At 50.4% G+C, this 15,044-nt stretch overlaps 2 protein-coding genes across 4 annotated transcripts in view; one reads left to right on the top strand and one right to left on the bottom strand.

Moving 5' to 3' along the window:
- The first annotated feature begins 28 nt into the window (after positions 1–28).
- On the top strand, positions 29–2,285 carry eef1a1l3 (eukaryotic translation elongation factor 1 alpha 1, like 3). Its single transcript, XM_084702575.1, has 7 exons — positions 29–239; positions 334–513; positions 606–902; positions 984–1,134; positions 1,216–1,472; positions 1,562–1,796; positions 1,951–2,285. Exons 1-7 carry the CDS (start codon positions 96–98, stop codon positions 2,055–2,057), a joined length of 1,371 nt encoding a protein of 456 aa, XP_084558701.1. The 5' UTR covers positions 29–95; the 3' UTR covers positions 2,058–2,285.
- Positions 2,286–2,349: 64 nt separating this feature from the next.
- The window catches only part of asap1b (ArfGAP with SH3 domain, ankyrin repeat and PH domain 1b), a 37,762-nt gene continuing 25,067 nt past the window's right edge, over positions 2,350–15,044 (bottom strand). Inside the window, exons 15-29 of one of the 3 annotated variants that reach the window (XM_084702574.1) lie at positions 13,447–13,580; positions 12,975–13,066; positions 12,612–12,798; positions 10,741–10,826; positions 9,836–9,951; positions 9,617–9,684; positions 9,068–9,175; positions 8,525–8,747; positions 7,312–7,380; positions 6,423–6,575; positions 5,687–5,765; positions 5,487–5,551; positions 4,646–5,172; positions 4,344–4,466; positions 2,350–4,041 (exon numbers count right to left, since the gene is read on the bottom strand). In XM_084702574.1, coding sequence (XP_084558700.1) covers positions 3,967–4,041; positions 4,344–4,466; positions 4,646–5,172; positions 5,487–5,551; positions 5,687–5,765; positions 6,423–6,575; positions 7,312–7,380; positions 8,525–8,747; positions 9,068–9,175; positions 9,617–9,684; positions 9,836–9,951; positions 10,741–10,826; positions 12,612–12,798; positions 12,975–13,066; positions 13,447–13,580 — 2,105 coding nt within the window. In that variant the 3' untranslated portion in view covers positions 2,350–3,966. The remainder of the gene's footprint in view (positions 4,042–4,343; positions 4,467–4,645; positions 5,173–5,486; positions 5,552–5,686; positions 5,766–6,422; positions 6,576–7,311; positions 7,381–8,524; positions 8,748–9,067; positions 9,176–9,616; positions 9,685–9,835; positions 9,952–10,740; positions 10,827–12,611; positions 12,799–12,974; positions 13,067–13,446; positions 13,581–15,044) is intronic. The other 2 variants (XM_084702572.1, XM_084702573.1) reach the window with 2 other exon arrangements.

Below are 15,044 nucleotides of genomic sequence, written 5' to 3'. Positions count from 1 at the left end.
GATCAGCTATAAAGGCTAAACAAACGAACTCCTACTCCAGACCATTTCAAATCAAGCATAAAGCTAACGTTCAGCGTCCTATCAAGTTTAATAAAATGGCAAAAGACAAAACCCACATTAATGTGGTGATCATAGGCCATGTCGACAGCGGAAAGTCTACAACCACCGGACACCTCGTTTACAAATGCGGTGGCGTAGACCCACGAACGATTGAGAAATTTGAGAAGGCTGCAGCCCAGGTAAGAAACTGGCACGAAGGTGTGGCACTAGATAGGCCTAAATACATTTTAAATGATTCATTTCAAATTCAACCTAAAGTTATTTTCTCTTTAGATGGGCAAGAGCTCCTTCAAATACGCTTGGGTCTTGGACAAACTAAAAGCTGAAAGGGAACGAGGTATCACCATTGACATTTCTTTACTGAAGTTCAACACTCAGAAATACACTATAACGATAATTGATGCTCCTGGCCATCGGGACTTCATCAAGAACATGATTACCGGGACGTCACAGGTTAGTAGATCTGCGCAGAACAGGTTAACCTTCGGTTTAAAGGTAAAAGGAGTAGTTTCAAGTCTTAACGTGAGCTGACCATTTTATTACAGGCTGATGTTGCAGTTTTGGTTGTCTCCGCTGCCAAAGGCGAGTTCGAAGCTGGCATCTCGAGGAACGGCCAAACCAGAGAGCATGCTTTGCTTGCATACACCCTTGGCGTAAAGCAAGTGATCGTCTGCGTGAATAAGATGGACCTGACGGAACCGCCCTACAGCCAGAAGCGTTATGATGAGGTGGTCCGCAGCGTGTCAATGTTCCTCAAGAAGATTGGCTATGATCCCTCCACTGTCCCTTTTGTTCCCGTTTCAGGATGGACTGGGGAAAACATGCTCACCCCGTCTCAAAAGGTAAATATGAAGTGACCCGTTTTCAAAGCTATCTTCACTTGACCTATTGGTTACCCTAATCAAGCACTTAAATCTGTCTAGATGTCCTGGTTTAAAGGATGGAAAGTGAGAAGGAAGGAGGGCAACGCAAATGGGAAAACTCTGCTGGAGGTTCTTGACTCTGTCCACCCCCCGGTACGCTCGGCCACCAAACCCTTGCGCCTACCCCTGCAAGATGTCTACAAAATTGGCGGCAAGTCACTCTTCAATTTGACGTTTGAGTTCATGCGGTCTCTTCATACCATACCAATTCACTTACTGTTATCTGTTGCAGGAGTGGGCACTGTTCCAGTGGGTAAGATTGAAACAGGCGTCCTCAAGCCTGGCATGGTGTTGACCTTCTCCCCTGCCAAGCTTACTGCGGAGGTCAAGTCCATCCAGATGCACCACCAGGGTCTGGAAACGGCACTGCCGGGCCACAACGTGGGCTTCAACATCAAGAACGTTTCGGTGAAGAACCTTCGGCGCGGAGATGTGGCCGGCAATGCCGTACACGACCCTCCCTCGGATGTCAGCAGCTTTGTTGCGCAGGTTGGCATGGCAACTATACCCAAAGGGGTTGGGGGGCATGAACTGTACTTTGTGGGTGGAATCCATTTACTCCGTTCTTCCTTCCTCAGGTGATTATACTGAACCACCCCGGTAAGATCAAGATGGGCTACTCGCCTGTTCTGGACTGCCACACAACCCATGTGACCTGCCGCTTCGCTGAGCTGCAGGAGAAGCTGGACAGGCGCACAGGAAGGAAGCTGGAAGACTCTCCACAGGTCCTGGTGTCCGGGGATGCTGCCACAATCAGGATGGTCCCCAACAGACCTCTCTGTGTGGAGAGCTTCTTTGCCTTTCCTCCTCTCGGTAATGTTAACCAACATTGGTAACTGAGGAACTAATGTCTGATTGGGTGGATATGCATAAGGTGTCAAACCATTTGGTGTGACAGTTCAATGTTTGAGCCATCCTTTCCCATGGACTTGCAGAGGGATTAACTTGTTCCTTGTCTTCCTTTCAGGCCGGTTTGCTGCCAGAGACCTAAAGCAGACGGTGGCTGTAGGAATAATCAAGTCTGTGGAGAAGGACCAAGGATCAAAGAAGCTTGCAAGAAAAGCCCAGTCTTAAATGTATTTATGTACCAGTCTGCTGGTATGGAAAAGCGATGAATCTTTTAAGTTGAGTATTTATATTATTTTAGTGTTGCAACACATAAGTACTTTAGTTTTTGGATGAAGTGGCTTTTTAGATGGGTCAGTAAGGATTTGGTCAAATTAAAAGCCTATTTCTGTTTGGTTAAGTGCGATGAAGACTGTGAAAAGAGCTTTAAACTAAATAAAAATCCTTTGGCTTGAATTTCTGTTGATGCATCTGAAGTCTTGGTTCATTAGTCTTGTAAATAAGTGACAACACTGGGCAATTACAACAAAACACTTTTATTAATACAATGGAATGGACATGGGACCTGTTGACATGGAAACTGCAGTTAGTGAAGTGGAGACTACTACATGAATCCAGTTACTAGTCTTGGGACTGTGGGTGTACAAAGGATGTTAAAACTTGAGTCTTCAAGTCTTTGTATTACATTTAGGATTAAATGCATCCACCAACTGGCTTGTTACAGTGAACTCCAGTTCCCACAGCATCAATGTGTACTTTCTTACGTTTCAAGTTAATTCATAAAATGAGTGGCATAAACCTGTATGACTGGAACCAGGGGCTGGAGGTGGTGGTTACATTGGAAAAACTCAACAGGCCTTCTGAGAAACACTATTGCTGAGATCAACCTTGTTGAGTATCCTTTACGGAAAGTAGTGGCTATCTGCGCAGGACAACCTGCCTGCTCTAAAAAGTGGTTCTTGAAACCCTGAGATGAGGCCTAAAGCTGGGTTCAAGTACAACCGTGCTGAGATTCTCAGGCAGTTCAATAACTCATTTTGGTGGCTGCTGCCGTTTAAAAATGCCTCCCATTTTGAAAGTTACCTAAGGGTCAAAATGAAGATGGGGTGGACATTCTAAAACCTAGCCTGGGCTCAGCCCAGTGGTGTCCTGAACCCACCTATAAGCCATGTTCTTCTCCCTTCCAGTCATTATTACACCATGCAGACTACTCACAACAGTGCAGGGTTAACTGTGGTCCCACACAGCACTGAGACTGTGAAGCAGGAGGACTAACTACTCGTGACCTGTGATGTCACACACGGTCTGATATTCCATTGCACAGAAGCTGCAGGTGTGGATAGTCAAATAGAAACCCTAATACAAGTACAATTAGCAAGAACAAGAAATACATTTAATGAATATATATAGTTCATCCTTAGATGAGGGTTTATTGATGGTTCGGTTGGAGTCATGAGAGGGTGTGACCTAGGATGGGAGCGTGCCTCCTCTGTCAAACATCTAGGGGGTTGAGCTCAGATCCCGGACAAGGTGGAGGACTAGTTACCTGACCCATTTCATATTCCTTCTCATATTTGGCTTTTTCCAGAAATGCACTGTAAGCAGATGGTAATGGAGTTTCATGGATGACCAATCAAATCAATACAGGTTAAGTCCAAACACACCACTGCCCAAAACACTTGGTTATACGGCAGGCAAAGAACATGGAACATGTAACAGTTTTACATGTTTTGTACAATAAAACATGTATGCACTCACACACACACACACACGCACAAATATATATACATACATATATACACAGTAACAGCGTTAATGGGAGACTTTACGGTAAGTGCTAGGTGTGTAGAGGCTAGACTGCAGCCAGGCTATAGGATTAAGATAATACTGCAAGAGGGAGAGTAAAAACATTCTATTAACAACAAGGATGTGCTCAGCCACCCGTGGCTACAAGAGCCTACTTGGGGGAGTTTTTTCTTCTTCTTTGTGTTTTCTTTAGAACGCTTGTTTCACGTCAGGGTTTGTTACAGTAGCTATTTACAGGGATTCTAGGAAGAGGGGGTGAATGAGTGGGGCTGTCAGAGAGGAGGGAGGGAGAGGTCTTTAGTGCAGGCCTGTCTGGCTGTCAGTCAGGCTGTCAGTCACTCAGGATATGGACAAAGGACATGGGGAACACCCCTTTCCTTTCCGGGTGTCCTTCAACGTGGCCAATCTGGAGGAAAAGAAGGAGAAAGGGTGAAAGAGAGAGTGTCAGTGTGAACGGGAAAGCAGCACTGTGTACTGAATAGCTACAGGACACTGAGGAATGAAGCTGTAAATGCCAGTTCAGAACCAACACCAGTTCTAGAACCTCTGAACCATCTTTCCATACGGCAAAGAATGTCGAATCACACGTCGAGGCGGAAACTAGGCATGAATCAAAACACAATGTGGAACTCGTAGGGCTTCCGAGAAGCGTTCCTGCTGAGGTTTGACAGGAGCCTGATGTGAGAGCTTTGTCAGGAGCGTACTCACCCACCACTCCTGGTCCTCCTCCCCAGTCACGATGATGACCTCACCCTCCAGGAACGTCAGCTCATCATCATTGTCAGCCTGACAGTCATAGATGGTCTTCACCCGCCTGGTTTTGGTCTTACCCTGAATAAGCACAATTGCATATCACACAGGCACACACACACACAAACCACGTAAGAATGTAATTAGAGAAAGGCAAAGTTTGCAATTGCAGTGTGTGTTAATGTGCAATGGAAAGACAGAGTGAGAAAAGCAGAGAGGTAGAGAGAAAGAGAGGCTGAAAATTCCAAAGAGACATTTACCGTGTTGATCTTCCTGGGTAAGGGCACAGGTGTTTCTGCAGCACCCACTGGGCTCCCATTGGTGTCTTCGCTGGACTGTGGGGAGGGGCTCCCCAGATCTGCTTGCTGATTGGGTACCGGCGTATCTGGAGGATGTGGCTTGGGGGCCGGCTCTCCGGGCGGGCCCCTGGGACTGACCTCTCCAGACCCAGGCTTAGGGGGGGGCACCTCGGAGAGCTGAGGCTTCGGGGGGAGGTCTTTGAGCTGGGGCTTGGGGGGCAGGTCACCTAGCTGGGGTTTGGGAGGGAGGTCAGACAGTTGGGGCTTAGGGGGCAGTTCTCCAGGCTTAGGGGGCAGTTCTGAAGGCTGTGGCTTAGGGGGCAGTTCTGAGGGCTGTGGCTTGGGGGGCAGGTCGCTGAGCTGGGGCTTGTCAGGCAGGGGGGATTTCTGGGGGGGGTCAGCTCCTGGGGGGGACTTCTGGAACACCTCTGGGGGCAGGCTGGGCTTGTCCATAGACGGGTGAATAGTGTCAATTTTACGCAGGGCCACTGGAGAGAGGAGAAGGTAAGTTTACTTCAAATGTATTCACCCTTACTTTGATTTGTGTGTGTGTCTAGGACAGAACTAAAACAAAATGAATGTTTGCACAGCATTAGGTGATAGTGGCCAGGTTTCCCAGATTCGTTAAGAAGCTCTTAACGGTAAGAGCTTCTTAGGAGCATTCTAAGAATGCTCTAGAACGCTCTTAGAACCCTCCTAAGAAGCTCTTAGCGTTAAGAGCTTCTTAACGAATCTGGGAAACCCGGCCAATGAGAGTTGTGCTATGCTGATGCAGAGAGGGAGAGAGAGGGACAGACTCTACCTTTCTGAGGTAGTTTGGGTAGAACCCTTGGACCAAGAGTCGACTTTGTATTACTTGCAGTAGTGCTGAAAACACACGTCCAACAGAAGGAAGAATGAAAAAGTCAACCAGCAATAAAAGGACTTTACACTGTGTACTTTACACATCTTTATCTCCTCATCATTACAGCAGTTAATCAAAGCCTCTGGTCACGGCAGTACCTTTGCTGCTGGGGAATGCCCTCAAACTTGTTGGATGCAAGAGACATCCTGTTTCCTGGCGGAGGGGTCGAGTCACTTCCTGCGATGTCGAGAGAAACGTGAGTCGTGGATAAAAACCCTGAACCCCGTAAATATTTCCAAACCAAGCAGATCACATGATCAGGGAGAGGGCGGGGAGGGGGGGGGGGGGGGGGGGCATCAGGCTGAGCTTTCTGTTAGGCACCTAACAGAGTAACCATGGGAACCTGGTCATTAGGAATGGGACCAGACTGACCATAAAGTTACTGGTTGTGTTAGCTATTGGGATATAGAACCTTAGATTGAAATGGTGTTTTCACAAACAACCGTCAAACCATATAGGGAACACACAAACACTGACACTAGGTCACACACAATTAAAAACAACATTCAAATGTAGTTTACAGTCCAAACAGGGTGACCTGCAGACTAATACACCAGTCTATGGCAATTCTTTGGAGTACAGTATGTTCAGTTATTGCTATGCTTACATCTTAGCACTACAGATCCAAACCTGGGCTTGTGGGCAGGACCAGACAGGCTTTACTGTCAAATGTGGTATTCAATGTGTTCACAATCAAGCCAACTTGTGTCCTGCACTTCATGAACAATACTTTTGATTTCCTTCTCCTGATGTGTTATTCTACTGTATCATCCGACTTATTGTCAGATCTGCGAAGGAGGCTGTATCTGCTGGGGGGGGGGCCTCTGGACTCACCCCCGTGGGAGCCCCCCCTGCTGTGGGACAGGGGGCTGGGCGGGTCAGAGAGGGTGCGTTTGTGTCCAGGGGGAGGTGGGGGGGGCCTCTTCTTAGACAGGGTGGAGCTTCCGCCCAGGGTGAGGGTGGAGGGAGGGCCGGACGAGGGAGGAACTGGAGGGGTGACACATACACACACCGACACACACACACCGACACACACATTGACACACACAAACAATAATAGCACATGAGATGAAAGGACAGACAGGTTTCACTCATCCTATCACCTTGGACACCAATGAGGAAGGGCGGGGGTTTTGTTGGGGTGTGGGGAGGGAGGAGTCTGGCCGTCATCCTTGGGTCCAACAGAAGGAGACATTCACCCCCACAATCAAGACAACATCAAGGGAGAGACACAACAGAAACACCTGGACAGATATGGCCGACACAGGCCAGCATGTGAAATGTGTGTGTGCATACGTTTCCCTGTGTCGTTGATGGCGAGTCAGTGAGTTCTGGTTAGTAGGTCTCTAGTGAAAGGTTCTTGTCAGATTCCTGGTGTCCCAACGGTCACCACAGAATCATCCCAAAGAGGTAGGGTGGCTGGAGAACAGCTAAGAGAAAGCTCAGCCAGGAGAGAGGCAGCAATGGTGACACTTTCCAGCTCAGGAGGGGGAGGTAGTGGTGCCCTGTATCAAACCTGATTCAAACACACAAAGCAGTGGTGAGGAACCACACTTATTCTACCAACCCGCTGTTAGCTAAGTGAAGCCCCCCTCCCGTCTTCCCACGGCCTGTCTGTCCCCTTGAGCCGGAGAGTGAAGCACCACAGAGGGAGGGGCGTATATGAGGTGTACAGGCAGAGGGGGGCGGAGGGGGAGAGAGAATCTAAAAACGGGATATTCACGGATGTATGGTCGAGTGCCCGCCAGAGTGGCGTAGTGCGAGTGAGAGCCGAGGAATGCCAAGTGTGGCGCTGAAAAAGGAGAGAGAACAAAATAAAGAGAGAGAGGGAAAGAGAGGAAGAGCGATGAAGAGTGTGGGAGAAAAATCGGTGCCAGTCTCTGCCAGAAACTCTCCCACACGCTACAAAGCGCTAAGATGAAGTCTTCATCAGCGATAGGCAACGAAAGAGAAGAGAAATGGCACAAAGCTAGACAGCAGGAGCAGGATTATCTCTTATCTCCCTCAGGATAGGAGCGCAGCCCGGCCCTAGCGCTCACACTAACTGCTTTCATATCCTCCAGCTATTCATTTACATGCGACTATGTGCTGCAGTGTGCAGTTCCCAGCGAATTGCAATGTGTATGTATGGGTTGCAGTGTAAGGCTGGTTTGAAGGGGGGGGGGGGGGCTGTTATTGTTAATCAAAGTTCTGTCTTCGCAGCAGGACGCTCTCAGGCGGTTGTTTGTGAAACCTGTCAGAGATAATGAGGAAGTGCTCACGTTTTACATAATGAAACATCTACACTGTCAAGCTCTTATCTGTTCTGTATACACCCACCCTTTTACACACCTCCTTTATCCTCCCTCCCTCTCACCTTCCCTTCCTCTGCTCTCCCCCTCCCCGCCCTCACATTTGACCCTCCCCTCTCTCTTCTCCTCTGCCCTGTTCCCTCCTTCCTCCCTCGCTCCCGTCCTCTACACTCCTCTGCCCTGCAGTCATCTTTTCCTGGAGGTTTCCTGTGTACGCAGCCCTCATGCAACCATCTCCACACTCTCCTACCCACACATTGACAAATGACATTCCTCTACTGGGCGTGCATGTGTATGGGCGTGTTCTGTCTGTGGTTGTGTATGAGAGTGTGCACCCCCCATGTGTGAGTTTGTAGGAACTTGACTGAACACCATTGACATGACACTGTTTTCTGTTTTACCTCTACGTCATCAATTACACGTCCTGCTGGTTAAACGAATAATACAAGGAAGCTGACCACACGGTGCTCTGTCCAGCCAAACTTGACTTCTATATCATTTGCATCATGGTGTAGACATTTGGATAAAACATGGAATGCAAATCAAAAAATTGCTCCAACATGACACTGTTACAGTATCCGTCATGTCACGTTTAGACAATGCAAATTAGATCAGTATGTTGGGTGATGTGTGTGTGTGTGTCACCTTTTCCCTGGTTTCTGGGGGGCAGAGGAGGGGCGTCGGCCACGGGGGAGGAAGTGAGGTCGGTGGAGAGGCTGTGCATCTGATGCAACGCGGTGTAGGAGAGGCGCTGCTTGTCACGGTGGCCAGCGAAGCCCGGCAGGGACAGCTTGTCATGAGGGGACAGGCTGTAGGAGTGGCAGAAACTCTGGGGCCTGGGAGAGCGGTCCTTCTTAATGGGACTGGGCTGGAGAGAGGGAGAGACACAGAGAGAGAGAGACACAGAGAGAGAGAGAGAGAGAGAGAGAGAGAGAGAGAGAGAGAGAGAGAGAGAGAGAGAGAGAGAGAGAGAGAGAGATGGAGAGGGACAGAGAGAGACAGAGAGGGGGAGGGAGAGAGAGTGAGAGAGAGAGGGAGAGGGAGGGAGGGAGAGAGCGAGAGAGAGCGAGAGAGATCGAGAGAGAAAGAGAGAGAGAGAGAGGGACGGTGTTTGGTCATGTGTTGAGTACATATACCTGTGTGGAGGCTGTGCTCAGGTTTGAAGCGAAGGGCAAGGTTCAGTCTCACCTTGTCATCCAGGTCGTCATCACTCTCGTCCATCTCCTCCAGCCTCAGGCTCCACTCGTACTCCACATGGATGTGAGGGTAGAACTTGCCCTCGGCGGCCTGCACAAGCTGAGGCGCGCACACACACACACATTTAGAGGTGATAATGGAGCGCAGTGGTAATCATAGCAGTGTTCTCAGCTTGTTGGATGCAGAACTGGTCTGCTGCCACCCAGTGGTGGTGCACTGCCATTACACTGGTTAAGTGGCCACCACCAACAGCTGATTTGAGGGCTGACATCAATGACCAGTAATGAGGCAATCATGAAATGCTGCTATCATACTCAAGTGCTTACTGTTTACTGAACGTTTGTGTGAAATGATTGGGAGGACACAAGTGTTGTCAACGATGCCACTCTTTACATAATGTCAGTCTAATAAATGGATGACAGAATATAAAGGTATTATCCAAGTCTATAATTGGAGTTGGAATTATAATTAATGAATGGTTTCATATCAAAACCTACAGATGCATGCATGCTTGTACACGTTCCACAATAAGATACTTACTGCCTCCTCGCACTGACTGTTCCTCAGTCGCCTGGCAACATCCAGCGCAGTCTCTCCGTTCTGATTGGCTGAAAGGAGGAGGCACACTTCAACATTGCAGTCTGGCGTACCAAGCAATCGAGGTACGTTTGATTCGCCTCACAGTTGGCGCCTTTGGCACAGATCCATGGGCTTGACTCCAAGGAGTGGCCTAAATCAAGGCAGTGTAGGACTACTCACTGATGTCAGTGGCTGGCTTGCCCCTCAGCAGCAGTTTGAGACACTCGTGCTTCTCGTACATGCAGCAGTAATGCAGGGCGGTGTTCCCCCACTCAGTCTGCTTATCCAGGTTACCACTGAAGCACACACACACACACACACACACACACACACGCGGGCACACACACACACGGGCACGCGCACACACACACAGGTTAGAGCACGAGTGCTGACCCTGAGGCCATGCAGGTAAACCTGTCACAAGTGCTCTCTAATTCCACACTGTAGCCTCCAGCAACACACTGACCCTGAAATACACGTCTGTAATTCCACCTGTCAAAACCCACTTCACATCAACTCGGACTGGGCTCTATTCCAACACCCCTAGTCCCCAAATAACGACAGACATGACGTACTTTATGATGATTGGGCATGACATCGTGCAAGCATGACTGTTATTTAATGAGCAGCCTCCCAGTAGCAACCTGTCTCTACACCCATCTGCCAGTACCAGCTTCTAAAACTGCCTCCCCATCCATCTCCAGGTTAACAGCCTCTGAACCTGCCTCTACATCCATCTCCTGGCAACAGCCTCCATAACTGCCTCTATCTGCTATAGTAAAGAGGGAAAAGAGGAGAGGAATACATTAAGAACACAGAAGAAGTGCGTGACCCAGTTCTGTTAGCCTTGTGGGAATCTGAGCTTTGAGCTCTTCTTCCTTCTTAGCCCCCTCTCTTTCTCTCTCTATTTCTCAATTTGTATTTCTCAATTTATCATTTTATGTATTTTATCTTTTCCTGTCTGTCTTTCGTTCTTCACTTCTCCCTTTCTCATTTGGATACATCTAGGGCTAACTGTGGTTATACAATGACATGGATGTGGAAGAGAGGGAGAGAGAGTCGTTGATCTGATGGGCTCATGTTACCTGTTCTGCACCAGGAAGTCCACCAGGTGCAGAGAAGTGTGGTCGGCCGTGCGCACAGAGTAATGGAGGGCTGTCTCTCCCACCTCCTGCAGGGGGCGATCACACACAGAACAGACGTCACACGCTCACCAAGAGCAGCAGCATCCATTCTGCATTTGCCTTTCTCCCTCTTTCTCCTTCTCCTACACTCTCTCTCTCTCTCTCTCTCACACACACACACACACACACACACACACACACACACACACACACACACACACACACACACACACACACACACACACACACACACACACACACACACACACACACACACACACACACACACACACACACACACACACACTTTCTCTGTCATCTTTTTCTCTCAGTTTCTTGTGTCTCTCTCCCCCCCGTGCCCCCGTCCTTTCTCTCACTAGGCACTCGACTGTAAACAAACTGCAGAGAAACAAAATGGCTTCTAAAAATAACATCTCCCAAGCAGCCCTAAGCAAAGTCGTGAGCATGATTCCAACATTTCTGTAATTGGGGAGATTAGAGTGTTCTAATTGGCGCAGCTGCATCTGACACACTGATTCAACACAGACTTAAACCCCCAAAATGGCTGCAAGTTACTGTTAGTTACCACCCTTGAAGTGGAAAAGTGACTTTATATCCTTAAAGTGAAACCAGACATCAGTTTCAGGTTTGGGTTTAACTGTGAGGCCAAGAAGTTCCAGGACTACAGGAACTTGGACAAACCATAATGGCCAAGATGCAATAACGCTGGCAGATATTCCTGTCCCATCCTTAGCTGTCCAGTAATCATCCTGTCTGTCTGTGTCCAGGGAGTGGTTAGATCCCCCTGACATGACTGGATCAGATAGCAGTGAGTCAGCTTCAAAGCTCTAAACTGCACACACACAGTGAGTCATCACACACACGCACACACACTCAGCAAGATCTCTCAGCCCCAGGGGTCTGCATCTGACACCGCTTTATCACAGCCACTGTAACTCTGGCTAACTAAACAACTATTAGAAAAGTCCCAGAAAGAGACGCCGTCGACACACACTTTTAGAAGTGGATCCCGAGAGGTATTCATTCATCCTGCCTTCATGAGGAAACTCCAGATCCCTACTGAAGCCCGGCTTTGATCAGGACTGTAGACAGACACAGAGGGGAGGGGCTGGCCTACTGTCGACAGACACAGAGGGGAGGGGCTGGCCTACTGTCGACAGACACAGAGGGGAGGGGCTGGCCTACTGTCGACAGACACAGAGGGGAGGGGCTGGCCTACTGTCGACAGACACAGAGGTGAGGGGCTGGCCTACTGTCGACAGACACAGAGGGGAGGGGCTGGCCTACTGTCGACAGACACAGAGGGGAGGGGCTGGCCTACTGTCGACAGACACAGAGGGGAGGGGCTGGCCTACTGTCGACAGACACAGAGGGGAGGGGCTGGCCTACTGTCGAACAGACACAGAGGGGAGGGGCTGGCCTACTGTCGACAGACACAGAGGGGAGGGGCTGGCCTACTGTCGACAGACACAGAGGGGAGGGGCTGGCCTACTGTCGACAGACACAGAGGGGAGGGGCTGGCCTACTGTCGACAGACACAGAGGGGAGGGGCTGGCCTACTGTCGACAGACACAGAGGGGAGGGGCTGGCCTACTGTCGACAGACACAGAGGGGAGGGGCTGGCCTACTGTCGACAGACACAGAGGGGAGGGGCTGGCCTACTGTCGACAGACACAGAGGGGAGGGGCTGGCCTACTGTCGACAGACACAGAGGGGAGGGGCTGGCCTACTGTCGACAGACACAGAGGGGAGGGGCTGGCCTACTGTCGACAGACACAGCCGTGGTGTGTCTTTTGGGAGGTCACACTCACCGGCCCCGCCTCTGGGAGGGGCTCCATAAGCTCCACCCCCTCTGCGTACACCTGGATGAGGGAGAGCAGGTCGCGGGACTTGACCGCCTCACACAGCTCGCTCATCTTGGCCGAGGCAGACGTGCACGTCTTGCGTGCAAACTTGTGGTCCATGTACTTAGCGTTGATGAACTCCTTCCTCACTGTCCTGTAGTGAGGGAGAGGGGGGGGGGAGGAGGGGGGAGAGGGAGGAGGGGGGAGAAGGGGGGGAGGAGGGGAGGAGGGAGAAGGGGGGAGGAATCTTCAGTGTCTGACAGAGACCACGGCTACATGTCGGAAGTGTTTGCTGGTTTGAGGCCCTTGTTTGTGAAGGTGCGTACGTACATGTCACTGGCAGGGGAGGGCTTTGGTGAGGGGCTGGGGAGGTTTCCCTCCATGATGTCATTGAAACTACTGTTCCCCACGTTCTTGGCCAGCTGGAGAGAGACGGAGGGAGGGAGGGAGGGAGGGAGGGAGGGAGGGAGGGAGGGAGGGAGGGAGGGAGGGAGGGAGGGAGGGAGGGAGGGAGGGAGGGAGGGAGGGAGGGAGGGAGGGAGGGAGGGAGGGAGGGAGGGAGGGAGGGAGGGAGGGAGGGAGGGAGGGAGGGAGGGAGGGAGGGAGGGAGGGAGGGAGAGAGTGGGGGGAAGAGAAAGCGAGAACGAAGGAGCGAAAGAAAAGGCTGCATCAGTATGAAATCACAAACAACAGAATCTGAATGGCGATCGTCCAGCTTGGCTCCTGGACCTAAAAATTAAAATAATGAAATGGACAAAACAAAAACATCAACCAAGAACATGGGTTTTGCCTCTCCCCTCACCAAGAGTTCGGAGGTGCCCAGCTTGTCCAGCTCCATGGACTGGATGCGAGAGATGTGCACGCCCATCTCCCTGTGGATGCCTGAGCACTCAATGCAGGTCAGAATCCCCAGGTTGGTGGACAACCACTTGGGATCTACAAACAGAAAACAGAGAGAGAGAGAGAGAGAGAGACAGACAGAGAGAGACAGAGAGACGGGAAGAGACAAAGTGAGAGACACATACAGACAGCAAGAGATAGAATAGAACGATAAAGAAGAAGGGAACGAGAAACAGAAAGACAGAGCGAGAGGTTGTGAGCGACCAGGGTCTGGGTATCTGGGAAACCCCCAATCTACATTTACATTTAGCAGACGCTCTTATCCAGAGCTACTTACAGTAAGTACAGGGATATTCTACCGAGGCAAGTAGGGTGACGTGCCTCACTGAAGGACACAATGTCATTTGGCATGGCCGGGAATCGAACCAACAACCTTCTGATTAATCCCCTAACCGCTCAGCCATCTGACCCCAATCTATTCATTCATAAATGTGGTGTCACTGGAAGCTGCCAGACAGGCAGACAGACAGCCAGACCACCCGTGCCCTCGGCCAGCCAGGCAGACAGACAGACAGACAGACAGACCACTCACAGGCCCTACAGACAGCACTGCAGGTGGAGCTGACAGGTCTGTGCCAGACAGGCAGACACAACTCATGAGTCACACACTCAGGATAACCAGACCTGGACGGCCACAAGGTCATGGATTGCCAACACAAACTGTGACATTTTTTTCCCTCTGAGGCTGTTAATGATCACACTACTGATGTGTTGAATTAGCTCCATCTATGGTAGGGGTGGGGGGTGGGGGGGTTCCACAGCGCTTGTGGGAATGATATAACAACATGATGTAATGATGTTGTTTCTCTGTAATAGCCTGTTCCTTTTTTTATTGTTTGTTCTCGCCCCGTGGGTGTGTGTGTGCTTTTGTGCTGAGAGGGGCAGATGGGTGATTAGGTAAGGTGTGTGTGTGTGTGTGTGAGTGTGAGTGTGAGTGTGAGTGAGAGAGAGAGAGAGAGAGAGAGAGACAGAGAGAGCAGGTAGGAGAGAGAGACAGAGAGAGAGAGAGACAGAGAGAGAGACAGAGAGAGAGAGAGACCAAAGGCCAGGGTGCCTCTGGTTCTAGGAGTGCTGACTCTCCACTTCCACATGAGGGGGAGCTCAGTGTCAGGACGGAGGCCCTACTTCCTGAATGCCAACACAGCCACAATCACACAAACACCTTGAAGCCGCTCGTTTGCTGAGGGCAGCTGGAGGACAGGGAAGGGGGGGGGGGGGAGAATAGAGAACAGCCATGAAGCAAAAATCCATATCTGGTAGAGGGGGGGGGAGTGTGTGTAGAGAGTAGAGAACAGCCAGGAGGATGTAGAGCCAGTTGGAGGGCCTGCATGGCTGAGGGACGTCTTTGAAGATGAAGAGGATGATGATGGAGAGGCTGGGGTGAAGCTCAGAGCTGAGGAGCGAGAGGCCTTGCTGAAGCGTGGCTGTTGTCTCCCGGCGTGACAAGGTGAACGAGTGGTGAGCAAGCACAAAGCAGGAGGAGCCGGAGCGCTCCAGAGA

This window comes from Hypomesus nipponensis, chromosome 8 (assembly GCF_054491055.1).
Source record: "Hypomesus nipponensis isolate SF chromosome 8, ASM5449105v1, whole genome shotgun sequence".
In the NCBI taxonomy this organism is placed as follows: Eukaryota; Metazoa; Chordata; class Actinopteri; order Osmeriformes; family Osmeridae; genus Hypomesus; species Hypomesus nipponensis.
Note: the sequence above shows the minus strand (reverse complement) of the source record. Positions and strands in the feature narration are given on the sequence as shown.

Coding starts and splice junctions, on each gene's coding strand:
- eef1a1l3 (XM_084702575.1), top strand. CDS start 96: ATGGCAAAAGACAAAACCCACATTAATGTGGTGATCATAGGCCATGTC. Junction 903..983: donor TGCTCACCCCGTCTCAAAAG/GTAAATATGAAG, acceptor AAATCTGTCTAG/ATGTCCTGGTTTAAAGGATG. Junction 1,473..1,561: donor TCAGCAGCTTTGTTGCGCAG/GTTGGCATGGCA, acceptor TTCCTTCCTCAG/GTGATTATACTGAACCACCC.